Genomic DNA, 18,717 nt, shown 5'->3' on the forward strand with positions numbered 1-18,717 from the left:
TCTGCTTTCCATTCCCCCTGCTTGTTCTCTCTCTCTCTCCCCCCTCTCTCTGTCAAATAAATAAATAAATAAATAGATAAATAAATAAATAAAATCTTTTTTTTTTAAAAGAAATTACATTTTTATACAATATGTGTCTGATAACACAGATTTATAATTATTTTTAATGCATGTCTTTTAAATAATGTAGGAAATAAAAAGCAAAGTTACAACCAAGATTACAATAATACTGGCTTTTATATTTGCTCATATATTTACCTTTACCAGAGATGTTTATTTCTTCATATAGCATGAGTTACCGTCTAATGCCTTTTCTTTTTTTTAAATAATAATATTTTTTGATTATATTATGTTAGTCACCATACAGTACATCCCTGGTTTTTGATGTAAAGTTCCAAGATTCATTACTTAATCCCATGATTCATTACTTTAATGCTTTTTCATTTAAATCTGAAGGACTCCCTTTAGCATTCCTTGTAGGACAGGTCTAGTGCTAATGACTTCCTTTAACTTTTGTTAATTCTGTTAATTTCTCTCTCATTTTTTTAAAGGACAGTTTTGCTGGATATAGAATTCTTGATTGACAGGTTTATTAGTTTTAGGGCTTTAAATATGCCATCCCACTGTCTTAGGTTTCCACAGTTTCTTTTCTTTTCTTTTAGATTTTATTTATTTGAGAGAGAGAGAGAGCACAGCACGCACATGAGTGGGAGGGGCAGAGGGAGAGGGAGAGAAAATCTCAAGCGGACTCCACACTGAGTGCAGACCCTGATGTAGGGCTCCATCTCATGACCCTGAGATTAGAACCTGAGCCCAAACCAAGAGTCAGATGCTCAACCGACTGCACCACGGAGGCACTCTGGGTTTCCACAATTTCTGATGAGAACTTTGTTTTTAATCATATTGAGGATTCCTGTATGGAATTAATTGCTGAACTTGAACCTGTAAATTCATCTTTCAGCAAATTTGGGATCTTTGTAGCCATATTTTGTCACTTAAAAACATTTTTTCAGGGGCGCCTGGGTGGGCGGTTAAGCGTCTGCCTTTGGCTCAGGGCGTGATCCCAGCGTTATGGGATCGAGCCCCACATTAGGCTCCTCCGCTATGAGCCTGCTTCTTCCTCTCCCACTCCCCCTGCTTGTGTTCCCTCTCTCGTTGGCTGTCTCTATCTCTGTAGAATAAATAAATAAAATATTTAAAAAAAAAAACATTTTTTCAGGGGCGCCTGGGTGGCTCAGTTGGTTCAATGTCTGCCTTTGGCTCAGGTTGTGATCTCAGGTTCCTAAGATCGAGTCCTGTGTCAGCTTCCTACTCAGCTGGGGGGGGTGTTTCTCCCTCTGCCCCTCCCCCCACTCGTGCCCTTTCTCTCTCTCTCTGTCTCTCTCCCTTTCTCTCTCAAATAAATAAATAGAATCTTTAAAAGGAAACAAAACCCACATTTTTTATATACTGTTCTTTCATCTCCCTGTGGGTCATCAGTTTTGTGTGTGCTCAACTGCCTAATGTTATATTTCAGACCTGTGCTGTTTGTTTAATTTGTTCTGCATGTTTTATTTTGGATTGTTACTATTGTTCTGTCTCAAGATCATTGATCTTCTGTATTATCTAATTTGCAGTAAATCCTACCTGATGTGCATAGGGATTTTTTTCCTTTCTGATATTAATCTCTTATAGTTAGAATATTTTTTTTATAATTCTTGGTTTCCTCCTCATCCTGTTTATGTTTCCCTTTATACCTTTGATATATCTTAAACATATTTATAAGATTGCAATATTGCTTATAAGGTCCTTGTCTGCTAATTTCATCATCTCTCTCATCTATGAGACACGAGACTGTTTCTGTTCACTGGCTTCTTGTTATGGATCATATTTTCTCACTTCTTTGCTTACTGTAATTTTTAGATGATGGATATTGTGAATTTTACATTGTCGAGTGTTGCATATTATTGTAATCCTTTAATGATTATAACATTAAATAATAAGAAGACTGTCATCACTCTTATTGTTGTTCTCCTGAATGTAATATTTACTTTTCTTTGGCTGCTTTTGGGATTTGAGTGTCATGTTTACTTTTTAATAGTTTGACTATGATATGCCTTGGCATAGCCTTTGTGTTCCTGCTGCACTATTTATAAAGAGACAAAAATTAGTAACACCTCAAATATCTAAGAATCTGAGAATGGTTAATTGTTCATTGACATAATGGAATGGCATTGAATAAATATGTACATTATGTTGGTACAAGATAAAGTATACATGAAATAATGTTTAGTAAAACTTGGAACAAACTAGTATATATAGTGAGATGTGAAAAATGAAAAATACTTGTATAAGAAACTAGTAGAGTTATATGTAAGTTGCGTATTGAAATAAAACATTTTTTCCTCTGAAAATCCGTTTTTATAACAGCTTTTGAGATGTAATTCACATATCATAAAATTCTCCCATGTGAAGTGTACGCTTGAAGTATATAATTCTAACGGTTTTTAATATATTCATAGAGTTGTGCAAACATCACAATTAATTTTAGTAAAATGTCATCACCCCAACAAGAAACTCCATACCTTTTAAGCAGCCACTTCCCATTTTCCCCAGTGCCGCCCAGTCTTCAATAATCATTGTTCAGCTTTCTCTCTCTATGGTTTTTGCCTCTTCTGGACATTGTGTATAAATGGAATCATATAGTATCTGGTGTTTTCTTACTGGCTTTTTTCACTTAGCATAATGTTTTCAATGTTTATCCATGTTGTAGCATGTAGAGATACTTTATTTCTTTTTATCATTAAATATTCAATGTTATCAGTTTTATATCATAATTAATATTATAACAAATAGCTTTACATATAAAGACTTTGAAGATAATACCCTAAAATAGAGTTAGTAGATCAAAGAAAATGAACCTTTTTTCATGTTCTATTTTGATCTTATTTGTCTATATACTTCAAAAGATTATATAAATAATGTGAATTTACTTTAATTTCCTGAAAATGAAAATAAGCATTAAAGAGAAAATCCTTTTGACCACTGCTCTCTCCCACTCCACCCTTCACTGCTTGGGCCATTATCCTGAGTTTGGTACATATCCTTCCAATTCATGTTTTAAAAGTCTGTCCTCTCCCTTTCTCTGTCCATAATATATCTATATATATCTGTAGATATATAGATACACATTTTAAAAATACCTTTATTAATTATATGTTATATGGAGGTTAATAATTCCATTGGGATGCCTGCAACAGAAATCCCTATGTGCATTATTAAACAGAACAAAAACTAATTATATCACTTCTATCCTTTCCATCAATATTCATATCATATAAATAAACCATAGTGTAATGGGAGATCTGAATCCCAATAATTGACTCTAATAGCCATCCTAATAATTCATTCCATGCCCTGAAGATAATACCATATTGTATTTCAGGAGGCTATTTTAAGTTCAAGGAAGGTAAACAGGATTGATTTCAAGGGGTTTCAGATTCAGTGTGGGACCAAAGCACTCAATTTGATTATAGATTTGATAATTAATTAACTCAATTCTTAAATTCCAAAAGCGATACCTAATTACTGTATAATTGGAGTAGACGATTAAATCAGCTCTTAAAATAATGGAACTTGGTGAACAGACTCAGATATTTAATAGGCACTGTGCTAATACTTGGTTGAGTATGAGAAAATATTTCTTTTTTTTATTAATTTTTTTAAAAAATATTTTATTTATTTATTTATTTATTTATTTATTTATTTATTTATTTATTTATTTAACACAGAGAGAGAGCCAGCCAGCGAGAGTGGGAACACAAGCAGGGGGAGTGGGAGAGGAAGAAAAGAAGCAGGCTCCTAGCAGAGAAGCCTGATGTGGGGCTTGATCCCAGATTTCCGGGATCACGCCCTGAGCTGAAGGCAGATGCTTAACGACTGTGCCACCCAGGCGCCCCTGAGAAAATATTTCTGATCAGTTAGTTTTGGAGGAGGCCTTTGGGCACTGCCTGGCTGTGGTGGTGACTGGTCAGGCTTGACAGGTTTCCTGGCTGCCTTACAAGAAAGCCAGGTGGCCGTGATTTGTTGCCCAAATCTCTTTGATTTTTTTTCTGGAAAGAAATGATTTTTCTTTATACAAAATCCCTGGCAGCAGCACATATCATTCATATTTTTTCATAGTTGAATCTGAATTGTCTCACGTTTCCTGGCACTTCTTTCAACTCTGAGGATTAACACATAACCACAGGTAATCTCAGGGCAAAGGCCTTTTGGTTAATCTCCTGTGGGTCTCCATGACAGTTGATCTCCATCTTAAACTAGTTCATGAAAAACGAGGGAAAGGACTGGATAATAAGACCCCATATCAAAATTAGTTTTGAATTCTCAAAATTCTAATTCACTCATTTAAAAATACTGTGTTGCCTTTTCAGATCATCCTGCCACTAAATTACCCATCCTAAAATGTTATATCACCGTTTTAGAAGAAAGCAGAGCTATTATTTTTTCAAAGTTTGTTTTGATTTTGAATTTAGTAGGAGTATCAGACAGATACCAGTTACAGCATTTACCTGTATTCCAGTGCCCTCCGCCACCGTTCACAGAGACCCACTATGTCAAATGGAGTTGGACATTTGCAAGTGACTACTGAGCAGAAGCACTGTGCTGGTGTTGTAACCACAGTAGGGGCTTGTTAATGAGAAAAACCAAGATGTGCAGTGAGTCTAATTCATTTTGGATTTATTTTGGATGCTTAATGATCAGTGTAAAAGAACTGTGCCTGTTTTAGCCTAAAATTAGCATCCACAACCCCTTTTTCCTGACCTGTCACCTTAATTTTAAAAAAGAAAAAGAACACCTGTAGTATGTCAAATTCTAGATTTGGTGCTCTGTATCTTCCTGGAGAGTAGGTATGGTATTACTCCCATTCTTTAGATGAAGTTCGAAGGGGTCAGGAGACTTGACCAAAGACTACCCAGCAACTGGGGCTTGGGGAGAGCCATTTTGAAATCTGACAGGCCTGCCACCCCTCTTCTAGTCAGGGTCTCACCCAGAGCCGGGTTTAAACAGCACAGTGGGCAGTGAAGTGGGATAAATGGTGGGCTTTCATTCTGCCAGCTCTGCTGCCAGGCAGCTGTGTGGCCTCGGGCATTCGGCCTGCGGTGGCAGCCTCCCCAAGGTCAAGGTCCTGACACCGCAGAGCAGACGCTCCGCGAGGCCCGGCGATCCACGTGCTGCAGGGCCCACGTTCTGCCCACCTTCCAAAGCCCGCGCCGCCAGGGCCCCGGGCACTGTCAACTGACTACCACGCCCTCCTCTGCTCAGGAGGCGTTAACTTACCCGGCCGGCCTGTTTCAGTCCCTGCCTGCTTTCCAAAGTGCAAAACGTGTACACTGAGCTTGCCCCTGCGGGCACCTGATTTCCCACACCGCCCCCCCCCGGGGTCCACTGGGTGATAACTGGGTTAAAGCCTCGGTGTTTACTGCCCACCACGCCCCGCTCTCCCTTGGTGGCTTGGGAGGGGCGGGCCGCGGTAGCGCACCAAGTGCGGTCGCCAGGGACGCCGCAGCCCCAAGGCCGGCATCCGCCCCACGATCGCGTGTCGGGGTGTCCAGGGGGTGGGGTGGGGTGCAGGAGCTAGCCGGGGCGTACACCCGCGGGTCCCACGCCCCGGGCCGCCTTGCGTACCCCGCGGCGCCGGCCTCGGCGGGGGAAGGCGAGGCGCAAGAGCCGCTGCAGGCGGGGCACCGGCTGCGGCCCCGGGCCGCCGCGGCTCCTCCCGCCGCCCCACCTCCTGCCCCAGGCTGCCCGCCCGGCCCGCCCCCGGCCGCCGCGCCGCCCGCAGGTGCAGCCGCGGCGGCGGCAGAGTAGGTGCGTGGGGATGATCTCACTCGCGCGCTCGGCGCCAGGAGGAGGAGGAGCGGGAGCAGACCCAACTTCCGGGTAGTGCCGCCACACGCCACCGGCATCTTGCTTTTCCTCCCCCTCCCCCCGCTGCACCCCTCGCCTCTCCCTCCTTTCCTTTATTCCCGGCCCCACCTGCCAAAATGAACAGCTCGGACGAGGAGAAGCAGCTGCAGCTCATCACCAGTCTGAAGGAGCAAGGTAGGCGGGCGCGCGGCCGCCAGGTGCGGGCCGCCGCGGCCCGTGGGCGGGGACGCCTCTCGGGCGCTGGGTTTGGGCTGCGGCGAGCGGGGGGTGGGGGGGGTGGTGGTGGCTGTCGCGGTCGCCGCGCTCACCCCGCAGCCCATTCCCCCAGGCGGGAGCGTCCTCCGCGCCCCGCGGGCCTCGGAGAGCCAGGGCTGCGGGTAAAGTGCGGGTGCGGGGGGCGTGGGGCAGTGCGGGAAGCGCTCCCCGCAGGTTGCTTGAGCTGGTCATCCGGGTTGGGGGAAGGGATCGGGATTTGGGGGCGGCCGAGGACCCAGGGCACCCCCTCACAGATGGGAGAAGCGGGTGGGGCCAGATGCGTCGGGAGCGGGCGGTTCCGGCAGCTCCGCTGGCCCTGCTCCCCCAGCCGGGACCCCACCCTTGCACCGTGGCGCGGGGAGGCCTGCCGCGCAGCTTCTCAGCCTTCCCTGCTTTTCAGTCGGCTTCGGTCTAGTTCCTCTTTCCTTCCCCAGCCACGCTTCCAGGCCATGATGTGTTTTACCACTTACCATTTTTAAGTGTGTTAGTTAGTGAGCCCACACCCTGCCGGTGTTGGGCTTCCTGAAGGAAGATCTGGCTCTGGCCTGCAGGAGAGCCAGGCCGTGTCTTTGCATTTCCACGCTGCCGAGTAACTGGTTTACCTGCTCCTGAACTGTTCTAATCAATCATTGTCATCTCTTACTGCACTTCTCAACAAAGCCAAGTTAGCGATCAAGTGTGAGTTCGACACTCTTTCCATTTAAAATTACTGTTATTACCCTGGCCCAGGGTGGCCTGAGAATATGGGTCAAGAGAGAGAGGAACTGCACAGATTTAGGAAGTAAACATGTGTAGGGACATGCCTTTCTGAGTCACGTGGTAACATGGCCACGGAGTGGAAGAGGTCCTGCTCTGTGGCTAATCTTGCTGTTCTCTCGCCCTTTCACTTATGTTGACCCAGCTTACCAACTCTGTGAACTTTGAAGAGTCTCTTCCCTTCCATGGGTCTTGTGGTTAGCATGCCTTACCTGACGGAAGACATGGGTTACACCAGATGATTTTATTAGGTCCTGTCGGGTACTATGACCTGTTGCTCCTGGACACCACAAACATACCATCTGCACCAGTGTGTGGACTTCTCTGGAGTTGACACTCCTGGAAACAAATCTCAGCATGATTGTTTACCAGTGCTGTTATCGTGGGGGAAGTCATGACCTCACTGACGTAGACAGAGCACATTTATTAGCGGTATTTAGAAAGTGTTGGATAAATGTTAATGGCTTCTGCCTTCCCGTACTCTTCAACTCCCATCCTAGACTAGCGTTAGGTCATAAAGTCATTAAGGTACAAACATCAGTGAATCTAGTGGGTGGGCAAACTGTCCTTATCTGGCATTTCTCCAGTGGTTTAGTGAGGGGCTGGATTCTGTCAGTATTTTATTTCTAATAGCACTCTTTTCCCAATAACATGAAGATTCTTACTTCGCATCCTAGACAGTTGGAGCTTTCATCATTGGTGATACCTGTCAGTGGATACCAGAGCTTTTGATGGATAGTCAGTTTTCAAATCATGATACAATTAAAAACTTCACTTCTCTTTATTCTGAATATAATGATGTCAAGAGTAGATTAACAATGCAGATAATCCACAAGTTGTTTATATTTGATTTTGGGACACATTCTCTGTCTCTGTTGAGTTTGGGAACTGAGAAAAAAGAATTCTTAAGCTTTTGGTTCCTTCTTGTATTACATTGGAAAACAAAGCCATGGTATTGGTATTTTTGGAGGTTGTATTTCCTCGATTACGGGCATATCCAAGGCAATAAAACAGTCAGACTTTGAAATTTGTGTTTCTTAAAAGGTGCACCTTTTTAGTATTGAGTCTCATACAAGTGTTGGGATTTTTTTCAGCCCATCTCAAAACCAGGGCATTTATTTGTCATTGGATCATAGACCGTGATAACAATTGACTTATTTCAAGAGCATTTGGTTGCTGTTTGACCCATGAAACTAACCCAGAAGCTAGCGATTTGAGGTGGAAAGATAGGCAACTAGGTGTTTGGGCTCTTGCCAATATGATAATTAATTTTGTAAGCTGATGGTGTGTATGATTTATTTTTGAAAATAGACTATTTTTTCTTTACTACCTGTTAGCATTATGAATAATTCCACCACTCCTGTTAAATGTGGACAAGAACCAGTATTGCTGAACACTGTTTTTCCTCTTGCAACACTGACTAAACATATTCATTTATTCCTTTAATGAATACTTAACCGGATTTCTACCATGTATGAGCCCCATATGGTAAGCACTGGGGGTGGAGATAGTGAACCAGACAGTCTTTGCTCCCCTGAAGTTTATTGTCTAGTAGACAGTCATAAATAGTCACACGAATGTGTACAATTACACGTTTTAGGATAGATTCTTAAAAAGGGAATTGTTGGATCAGAGGGCAAGTAGACATAAAGTTTTGCCAGGCATCGCCAAAGTGCCCCCCCAATGGCTGTACCAGGTCACGTTCCCCCCAGCAGTGCCCATTTCCCCCCACACTTGTCAACATTGACCAACAGCAGTCTTTACTAATTTTGGCAGTCTGACAAATTTCTTAATTTTTGCCAATCCAATGAACAAAAATACTACCTTTAGAAAAATTGTATTACCTGGTTCTCAGTGAGGTTTGAAATCTTTCTATGTGTTTATTGGCCACGTAGGTTTTCCTCATCTCGTTTCTTCCTTAGTGAATTTTAAGTCAAAAGTTGGAACCCATTCCCCAGGAGGGTGTTCAGAAAGAAGATTCCTATCTACTCTGAATGGCAGAGCTGACAGCAGCCTTCCCTAATGTGAAGCCTTCGGTGGTGTGGTGAATAAGGTCGCTTTTGACAAAAGTTGTGAAATGTAATGACGGAGTCTGTCATAATATGAACAGTCTCTAATTTATACTTACCATTCCCGAAGCTCTATGTCTTCTAAATCACACCCACTTCTGAATTACTTCAAAACATTGTATGTTCCCTTCTCGTGAATGGTATAATTAGCTATATTATGTCTTTCTAGAAAGTTATATTATGTCCCTTTAAAAAAATTAGCCAGTGTGTGATTGCTTATGTTCAAGCAGATGTTGAGGTAATGAGGTAATTCTCTTTTTGTCCTTTTTGGAGCTTTATTTTATTGGACTGATTGACATCTTTAATGCACTGACAAATGGCAACTTGGGGTACTATTTCCGATGCATATTTCCTAGCTACTGAAGTGGACATTTCCCTTACAAAACATCATACAATTTGCTCCCCCTCCAGAATGCTGCTGGGAAATGATCGACTTAGCTCAGCATTTGTTTAAGGTACATGATTTTCTTTGTAATGTATTCATTGCACATGCATTGAATATTCATAGCCAGGCACTGTGCTAGGCATCAGACATAGAGCGATGAATAAAACCTTGTCCCTGCTGGTCAGGAGTTCCTAGTCTAGAGATGGTGGTAGGCAGTAAATTCCGGGAAGAGTGTCTAGGTGGCCTAGTTTGGGTCATGGGTTTAAGTCCTTTGGAACAGGCAGGGCCGGGCACCTTGGTGGGCAGCCCCTGCAAGACCCATGGATTGGAGTAGTTGTCCAAAAAAAGCATGGCGTGCCACTACCAGAAGAGGGGGGATGCAGGCTGGGCAGACACAAACAACAGCTGTCCACTAAACTGGTCAGCGTAGTAATGCCGTGTCATTTGAAACGTGGTGAGGAAGTTTTGAGGGCCGCGATTGCCACCCAACACTGAGGAGACTATTATGTAAGACCAAAGCTACAGCAGCCGCACTGAAAATCCTATCCTACGGTAAGGCAGTGGGTTCTGAAGCAAGGCAACCTCCTCTTATCTTTAGAGTTAGTTATCATTTTCCCCCAAGACTACAGAGCCAGTGCTTAAGGTTCGGATGGAAATTTAGGCAGGCTTATTCTTAGAGCAGAGGTAGTAATTAAAGAGGTCCCCCTGGCCTCTTGACTGCTAGGCCAGAAAGTAGCTAGAGCATTATTTTGACAAAAAGGGCCGAACAGGGGCGCCTGGGTGGCTCAGTGGTTAAGCGTCTGCCTTCGTCTCAGGGCGTAATCCCTGTGTTCTGGGATCGAGCCCCACATCAGGCTTCTCCACTGGGAGCCTGCTTCTTCCTCTCCCACTCCCTCTGCTTGTGTTCCCTCTCTCGCTGGCTGTCTCTCTCTCTCTCTCTCTCTCTCTCTGTCAAATAAATAAATAAATAAATAAATCTTAAAAAAAAAAAAAGGCGAACGATGGCCTGCCACCGCGACTATATCAGTCAGGAAAAGCTGAAGCATTGTGGGTCTTGGGTACATACAAAGTCAGTCAGTAGAAAGCAGTTTGGGATTAAATGGTTGCCATGGTGTCAAGCGCAAACTTGGCTTTACATCATTGTTTTTCCAAGTGTGGTTTGGGGGCCATCAATCTCTGAATAACTGGGGTACGCATGCACTTTCTCACCTATTATTTATGAAAAGAAGCCTGGTAAATTTATTTTTCTTCGGCTGGGTATTTTTTTGTAAAATTGATATTTGAAATGTTTTGCTTTTACAACAAAGTGCAATGTAGGTTGAGAAAGGTGCATGAACTATGAATGAACATCTCAAGGAATTGTTGGAAACAGTGTTTCTAACAACTCTTACATCAGAGCATCTCCAGAAACCCCTTCACGACCCCTCTGGTCATGATCACCTGCCTTTCCTCAATGATCTTTGTGTCACCGAAGGTTAAGTTTTGCCAGTTTCTGAAAGTTATGTAAATGGAATCATATGGGATGCCGTGTTTGCTTCTGTCTTCTTTCACTCATTGTGTGTGAGATTTATCAGCAGTGGTGTGTGTGGCTGTAGTTCATTTATTTGCATTGCTGAATAGTATTCCACGGTATGAATACGCCAAAAAAAGTTCTTAAGCGAATATACTGTAGACGAGAGGTCAGTAGACTTTTTCTGTAAATGGCCAGATAGTAAGTATTTTAGGCTCTGTGGTACACTTGGTGTTTGTTGTAAACCAACATAGTGATTAAAAATGCAATTTCCTCCTGAAGTTTGTGAGCTCCTGCCCAAGGGACACCAACTGGGCAACCCTCCATGAGATGGACCCTCAGCATGGGCTGATGAACTACATCTTATAGTCAGAATTTCCTGATTCATTTGACACTTCCATTGGCCAGATAAATATTACTTTTTTAAAAATTAAAGAATAAATGTATGTTCATAGGAAAACAAATAGGCATAGGAAGTGAAAAGTACAATGAACTGTTTCCTCTATTTCATTGTTTCTTAATCTTTATTTCATTATACTCTCTTAGGGAGTCCTTTTAGACATTTTTTCCCCCTAATTGTTCCTACTTCCCATGAAATTTTTTTAAAAGATTTTTAAAAATTTATTTGACAGAGAGCAAGCACAAGCCGGGGGAGTGGCAGAGGGAGAGGGAGAAGCAGGCTTCCGCATGAAATTTTAATAACACTGATATACTGTGTATCTTTTTATGTACTGTGATCCTTTGGAGGTTGCAAACAATTTTAATCCCTGAGATTGTATTTCTCTTTGAGGCAGTGTCAACCCACTGATACTGCATGCTCTAACCCCCTTTACATTGCTCAGAGTTATACTGTTGACTTTTTGTTGTTTCCTTTCAGAAATTGTGCACTTGTGTGTACATATGTAGTTATCACTGAATATATATTATAGAATTTGTATCAGTACATGTAGAATTAAATCTTTAAAAATTGACTGGTTACGGGCGCCTGGGTGGCTCAGTCAGTTAAGTATCTGTCTTGGGTTAAGGTCATGATCTCAGGTCCTGAGATGGAGCCCCATATCCCGCTTAGCAGGAGTCTGCTTGTTCCTCTGCCCCTCCCCCTGCTCATGCTCACTCTCCTTCTCTCTGTCTTGCAAATAAATAAATAAAATCTTCAAAAAAGTTGATAGGATAGTGTTCCACTCTACAGATTTCCTCCAATGTAGTTAATGTGCTCTGGATGGACACCTCTGTGTTTCTGTGTCTTTGCTATTAAAAATAATGCTTTGGGCGAGTGGAGACATCAGTATGAATCCATCTTTTGCTTTATCTAGATACAGATGATTACATATAGAAATACTTATAGATATGTGTATGCCTATTTAGTGAGAAACTGTCACAGCCAGGGGGTGTCTAAGGAGACCTGACAACTAAATGTAACGTGGTACCTGAATGGAATCTTGGAAGGAAAACGGAACATTAGGGAAAAACTAAGGAAATTTGAATAAAGTGTGGATCTTAGTTCATAATACTGTGTCAGTACTGGTCCATCGACTGTAATAAATGAACCATACTAATATAAGATGTTAATGGTAGGAGAAACTGGGTGTACAGCTTATGGGAACTGTCCATATTATCTTTGCAATTTTGCTATAAATCTAAAGTTTATAAAATTAAAGTTTGTTAAAATAAAGATGTGGCTTACATCCTTGTACACGTTTATCTGTAAGTGCAGCTGTAGGAAAAATTCTCAAAAGTGGATCCAAAAAGTGGGTATATTTTAAACTTTGTCGAGCTGTACATTTTATTCTCTTACACAACCAGGCTTTGCTTTAAAACATAGAAGGAACATGGCTTTTGTTGTTGTCTGTCTACCATGCTGGTAAAAATTAAATATTAAACATGAGTTCTGAAATATTTTGTATGGTACACTGAGCAGTAATATATTTGGATCCTTTTAGTTACATGATTCTATCTCAAATCCTCTGTGGCACAGATCAGACTATGATTCTGTTACGTGTGTGTGTGTGTGTGTGTGTGTGTGTGTGTGTGTGTTTGTTTGTTTTAAATAAGACTTTTGGGGAGCAGTTTTAGGTTTACAGAAAAACTGAGCAGAAAGTCCAGAGAATTTCTACATAGCCCCTCACCTTCCCCCACTCCCTGTTTTCTCTGTTATTATCATTTTTGAGTTAGTATGGTACATTTCTTAGAATTGATGGACCATACTGACACATTATTATTAAAGGCCATACTTTACATTTGGGTTCATTCTTTGTGTTATATACATTCTATGGGTTTCGACAATTGTATGACACGTACCCACCATTACATTACCATACAGAATAATTTCACTGCTCCAAATATTCCCTCTGCTTTACTTGTTCATCGCTTCCTCCTTACATCTGAACTCCTGGCAGCATCACTGATCTTTTTACTGGCTCTCTAGTTTTGCTTTTCTCACGATGTCATAGAGTTGGAATCACTCCGTAGTCTTTTTATATTGACTTCTTTCACTTAGCAATGTGCATGTACGGGTCCCCCATGTCTTTTTGTGGCTTGATAGCACATTTATTTCTTCATATCACTGAATAATACTCAATTATATGGATGTATCACATTTCGTTTATCCATTCACCTGTTGATGAACATGATGGTTACTTCCAAGTTTTGGCAGTTGTGAATAACGCTGCTGTAAACATCCGTGAGGGTAAGGTATGGAGGAGGGGAAGCCTCCAGTGGTCCTGTGATATGGTCTCCATCTCTTGGTGAGCCTGTGCCCCTGGGCTGCGACTTCTACCTGTGCTTCTCAGTTTTGGTTTTCCCTCCTTAGGTGAGACAGGAAGGCTACAGGGGCCTGCAGTTGGCTATGACCTTCCACCAAGTGTGTGAGGCTCTAGTGAAATAATTTCTCCCGAGGGCAGGCCTTGCTACGAAGAACAGAGGCTCTGGGCATATTTCAACATGGCTCCTTTCCCCCTTCCCCTGCCTGAAGCAGTAGGGAAATTTCCTCTGATATTTCCTCTGAGGCTGTGATAGCACTTCTGGAGATAAAACTCGCAAGAGGTTGGGACCTTCCTAAGACGGGCCCACCCACTGGAGTTTTTAACTCTCAAACTTGTTAGAACTGAGCCTTCGGCAGTTCGCCAGTGACAGTTTAGGTTTCCCTCTCTTGCTACTGGTTGTCGAGCTGGTTCTGCACGTTGGCTTCAGCACCAGGAACTCGTGATTGTCTGTATCTCGCTTATCTCTCCAAGTTTTGGAATGGCGCTTTGCCCTGTGACCTCAGTTCTCTGGTGGATCTAAGAAGAGTCATTGATTTTCAGTTTGTTCCGCTTTTCTGTTGTTGTGAGGACAGGAGTGGTGACAGAAAAGCTCCGTGCCAGCCTGGAAACCAGGCTTATACATGCATTTTAAACATACTCAGTTTCCTTCCTTTCTGTGGGTTAATTTGAAGTCATTACTCCAGTTTGCAGGGAGTACTTCTTAAGCATCATTAATTTATTAGCAGTGAACTGTGTGTTCTACCAAGTAATGCATACATTTCAGGTTTGCCATCATTTCTTTTCAGATGTGAAATCTGTCATCTTTGTTTTTTGATCAGGTTTTCCAGTAGTGTTTTTTTTCTGGCTTTTCTAATGCTTTAATTAACAAGGGAGGTATAAATGACTTCTCTTTCTGCTCTGGCTCTAAAAGAGGACCCATTGGCATATGTGCAGAAGGGAATAATGTCCTAATTGAACATTATCTCGTATGACTCATGTCCTCGTTCCCCATTAGTAAGAGGTGTTTCAAGGCTACATGAGTCTCAAAGATGCAGACTTAATGGATGCGAATCTGCACGAGAAGATCTTATGAGGCAGGGTTTTTCTGGTTATATTTGATGGCTATTTAAAGCTTCACTTTTATTAAGTATCTTGTTGTGACACGTGATGTAAGAGACCCTTTTAATATGGGGAGGAGAGTATGTGCTCTTTCACGATTTGTTCACGTGAAGACCTAGATCCATTCTTCCTCTTTAATTTAACACACATTTATCCGGTGCCTGCTATACGTCAGGCATTGTGCTAGATGTTGGTATCTGCGTGCGTAAAGACATAGTCCTCACCCTGGAGGATTATTTCCGGTCCAGTGTTTTAGTGCATTGCACACGGTAATGCCCAGTAATTTTTTTTTTTTACACGAATGACTTTGGAAATCAGTAGACCGGTCCTGCCTCCAATATTTCTTACTGTGGACGTGACTTCTCTCTATTTATTTGTATCTTCATTTTTAAAATGGGGATGTTCGTATTTGGCTTAATTTCTCCAAATCACAGATTTATATGAACCAGCCATTCAGTCAATGTAGGTCCGACTCTGCTTCGTATTCTGCTGGGTATAAGGTCTATAGCAATGAGTCAAATGGGAGAGAAGACAAAACAGACTATGCTCAGATAATTTATAATGTTACGTGCAGATGCTCTAGTAGAGATATAGGAACAGGGTCCTCTAGTAGCATATTAGAAATATAAAAGTTGATTTTTGCCTTAGGTATGTGGGAGGGTTTCTTACAGGAAATGACAGTTGAATTGCTTTGTCAAGAAGGAGGTAGGGAACATGGGGAGGGGAAGACCTTGCAGGTGAAGGGAAAACTGTTTATAAAGGCACCTGGGTGTGAAAGGTCTTAGAGGTATGATGGACTGAGTGGTGTTCTCTAAGGCTGAGTGGCAGGAAGGAGTGGGGATTGGTGTCTCAGGTTGTGAAGTAACATCTCTGTGGTCTTTTAAATGCAAGAATGAGGTAACCAGCTTGCCTCGTTACTATGCTAACCATCTACTTTGTGAAGAATGAACTTGGGATAGAGGGAGGCTAGAGGCTACTCCATGAGAGGACTTTACTGTTATTGAGGATTAGAATTAGGGCAGACATACTGTAGAGGAAGGGCAGACTGGGGAGACGTTTTAAGAGGTGGGAGGAGTTTGATAATTCGTTAGAAGGTGGGAGAAAGAGAGGAATCAAGGATGACCCTGAGGTACTAGCTGAGGACCAGGTCAGTGATGACTCCAGCAGGACATCATGCGTGTGGGAAGGAGGAGGTTTGGGTGAAAGGGAGTTTGATGAGTTCACCTTCTAACATGTTGAGTTTGAGGTGCTTATAGGCTGTCCGGATAGGGATGTCCAGAACAGTACTGTCTAGCAGAATTTCCTGCTGTGGTGGAAATGTCCTGTGTCCGCTGTCCGCTGTGGGAGCCCCCAGCCACAGGTAGCTGTGGAGCATTTGAAATACGGCCAGTGCAACCAAAGAACGGAATTTTAAGTTTTCTTTAATTTTTATTAATTTACATGTAAGTAGCCACATGTAGCTAGTGGCTCCATATTCAACAGTGCAGGTCTAGAAGGTATTGGTTGGGAAGTACCGATCCGGTGCTTATAGTTGAGATAGGGTCATTAGCCTGCCTGGGACTGAGACGTGTCCAGGGACACTGGGCTCGTCTTCAGTCTAAAACTGGGAAAGTCCTGGGCAAACCGTGATCATGACTCACCCCAGCCAGAGGTGTTCTTGCCTGCGTTGATGAACTTTAAGTGTCAGGCTTCTGAAGCGACTAAGTCTACTCATCTGATTTCTGGGCTGGCTAGGTCATGATTTGCAGCTTGGAAAGAAAGCTCCCTTTCTTGGCATTAGGGAGTTGGAAAATGGAAAACCAGCATGATTCTTGAAACACGTGCCTTGCCTGATATTCTCCTTGTTTTCTCCACGTCTCCCTTTTTCTTCCATTCTGTACTCTTATGGAGCGATTCCCCTCCCCGGCCGCACGTTAGAATCACCTGGGGTGTTCACTTCTCAAACAAATATGGTGCCCAAGGTCCACCCTAGACTAGTTAAATTAGAATCTTGGGGTGGGGTGGGCGGGAAGGGGGCCAGACATCTGTATGATTTACAAGCTCCCCAGGTGATTCTGGTGTGCAGCCAGGATTGAGAAGTACAGCTCCTGGATATGCTTCCACTTCTTTGCCTTTTCTTTTCTTTTCTTTTCTTTTCTTTTCTTTTCTTTTCTTTTCTTTTCTCTTTTCTTTTCTACTACAACACACTACACCTGATTATTATCCCCCTTTCTGCTCCTTTTATTTGGTGCAGGGTAGCAGCAGTAGGGTTTCAGAGATTTTCTGCTCTGTCAGCTTTCAGGCCCTGTGCGACCGAAGTCAGCCTGAGACTGAGGGCATTAGGGAGCAGCCTGATCTCTTATCACGCACACAAGATCTGATGTATTTTGCTGTGTCAGTAACAACGAGCGTGGCTAACATGTATTGAACACGTAATGTACCCAGGCACTCTTACACCTTACATGGTAGCTCACTCTTAATCACCACACCATGAGAAAGACATATAATTTTCATTCTTATTTTCCAGAGAAGGAATTGGAGATTTAGAGAGGTTAACCAACTAGACCAAAGTCCCTCGGCTGCACTTTTAAATTGCTGTGCGATGTGACCTTACAGTACATTGAAATAAACTGTACCTGTGAACCCAGGAGATGAAGTCTTCCCAAGCCGTGAATATCTTTCGTACGGCAGAGTGTTGGTCCAGTTCATCTTTACTTTTCATTGGTTACTTCAAGATTTGGAGGATCTGTATCATCCAAGCACCTGAGTTGTGTGACTCACTTAAAAATTTTCCAAACTCTGAGCCAGTTCTGAAACAAAGAGAAGGCTTTCTCCATGACCCTTTAGCATGGCCAAAAATGAAGTAGTTGGATACTATAGTCACTTCAGGTTTTGCCAGTTTCGCTGAGGATGGGGTTACATGTATATTCACTATGGGTGTGTGTGTGTGTGTGTGTGTGTGTGTGTGTGTGTGTGTGTATGTATGTGTAAATCTTGTTTAGGACAGTGAGCTTAGTTTTCTAACGTAAATAAAAATATAAATAAGTGTTTTTCTTTCATTTATGCCTTATTCCCCAGGTGTTCCCTTCCCACTGGGAATTCCTCCCATACTTTCCCCAAACTTTTCCTCTCCATTCCCTTTACCTGGCTTTATTTTTTTAAGTTGCACGTAGTCACAAGAAAGCACATTGTCTGTGGTTTCCATTAAGGCATGATAGGTGAAGGGCTCTTAATTAATGCTTTTCATGAAGACCCTATAGTTGGGAGTCTGCAGTGTTTCATCTGGATTCTATTGGCAATATAATGGAAGAATGGTATCGGTATTTTTAAAAAGCTTCAAAGCTGTTATCTAATGTTTTAAATAGAAAAACATTTTCTTAATGTCAATATGAGATCATGGTTTTATAAGCCTTTATTGTTTGTACGTCTATAAAGTAGGTCATCAAGAATAGAGTGGTAAATCAGTCTTGATTTTTCAACTTCATCTGCAGATACTTTTAAATGTCAAGTAAACTAAAGTCTCTCAATAAAATATTTATTTATTTTTTGAAAGAATATTAGATATAGTAATAAGACTTGGGACCATGACCACAGACTACGCAGTGCATAGGTATATATTTTTAGAATCTCTTAGTTTTGTTTCTTTCTGTTAAAAAGGGTGGGGGTCATTTTATTGATTTTTCATAACCAAGGACAATTTAGTTTATACCCGTTGGGCTTTGTGTGGTGGAGGCTGATGAGGAGCTGGTTGCACAGGACTTCAGTCTGTGGTCACTCAAGCATTTTCTGTTGAAAATGTAATTATTTTTAAAAAGGCTTTATCTTTACATGTATACATTCAGCTATTTTATGGGCTAATTTTCAAGGATTCTTTTTGGGTGTGGCTTCAATAAAATTGTCCATTAACTCTAATTTAGATGGTCATGGAGTGCCAATAAAACTTAAGGGCATTGGTGGTGTAATCCCACAAATATTTGTTCATTTGGTTGGATT

At 42.2% G+C, this 18,717-nt stretch overlaps 1 protein-coding gene across 2 annotated transcripts in view; it reads left to right on the plus strand.

Moving 5' to 3' along the window:
* The first annotated feature begins 5,793 nt into the window (after positions 1-5,793).
* Positions 5,794-18,717, plus strand: part of SHTN1 (shootin 1) — a 96,146-nt gene continuing 83,222 nt past the window's right edge. Inside the window, exon 1 of one of the 2 annotated variants that reach the window (XM_026494221.4) lies at positions 5,794-6,084. In XM_026494221.4, coding sequence (XP_026350006.1) covers positions 6,027-6,084 — 58 coding nt within the window. In that variant the 5' untranslated portion in view covers positions 5,794-6,026. The remainder of the gene's footprint in view (positions 6,085-18,717) is intronic. The other variant, XM_057308259.1, reaches the window with a different exon arrangement.

The sequence above is a fragment of the Ursus arctos genome, unplaced genomic scaffold (genome assembly GCF_023065955.2).
Source record: "Ursus arctos isolate Adak ecotype North America unplaced genomic scaffold, UrsArc2.0 scaffold_7, whole genome shotgun sequence".
Classification (NCBI taxonomy): Eukaryota; Metazoa; Chordata; class Mammalia; order Carnivora; family Ursidae; genus Ursus; species Ursus arctos.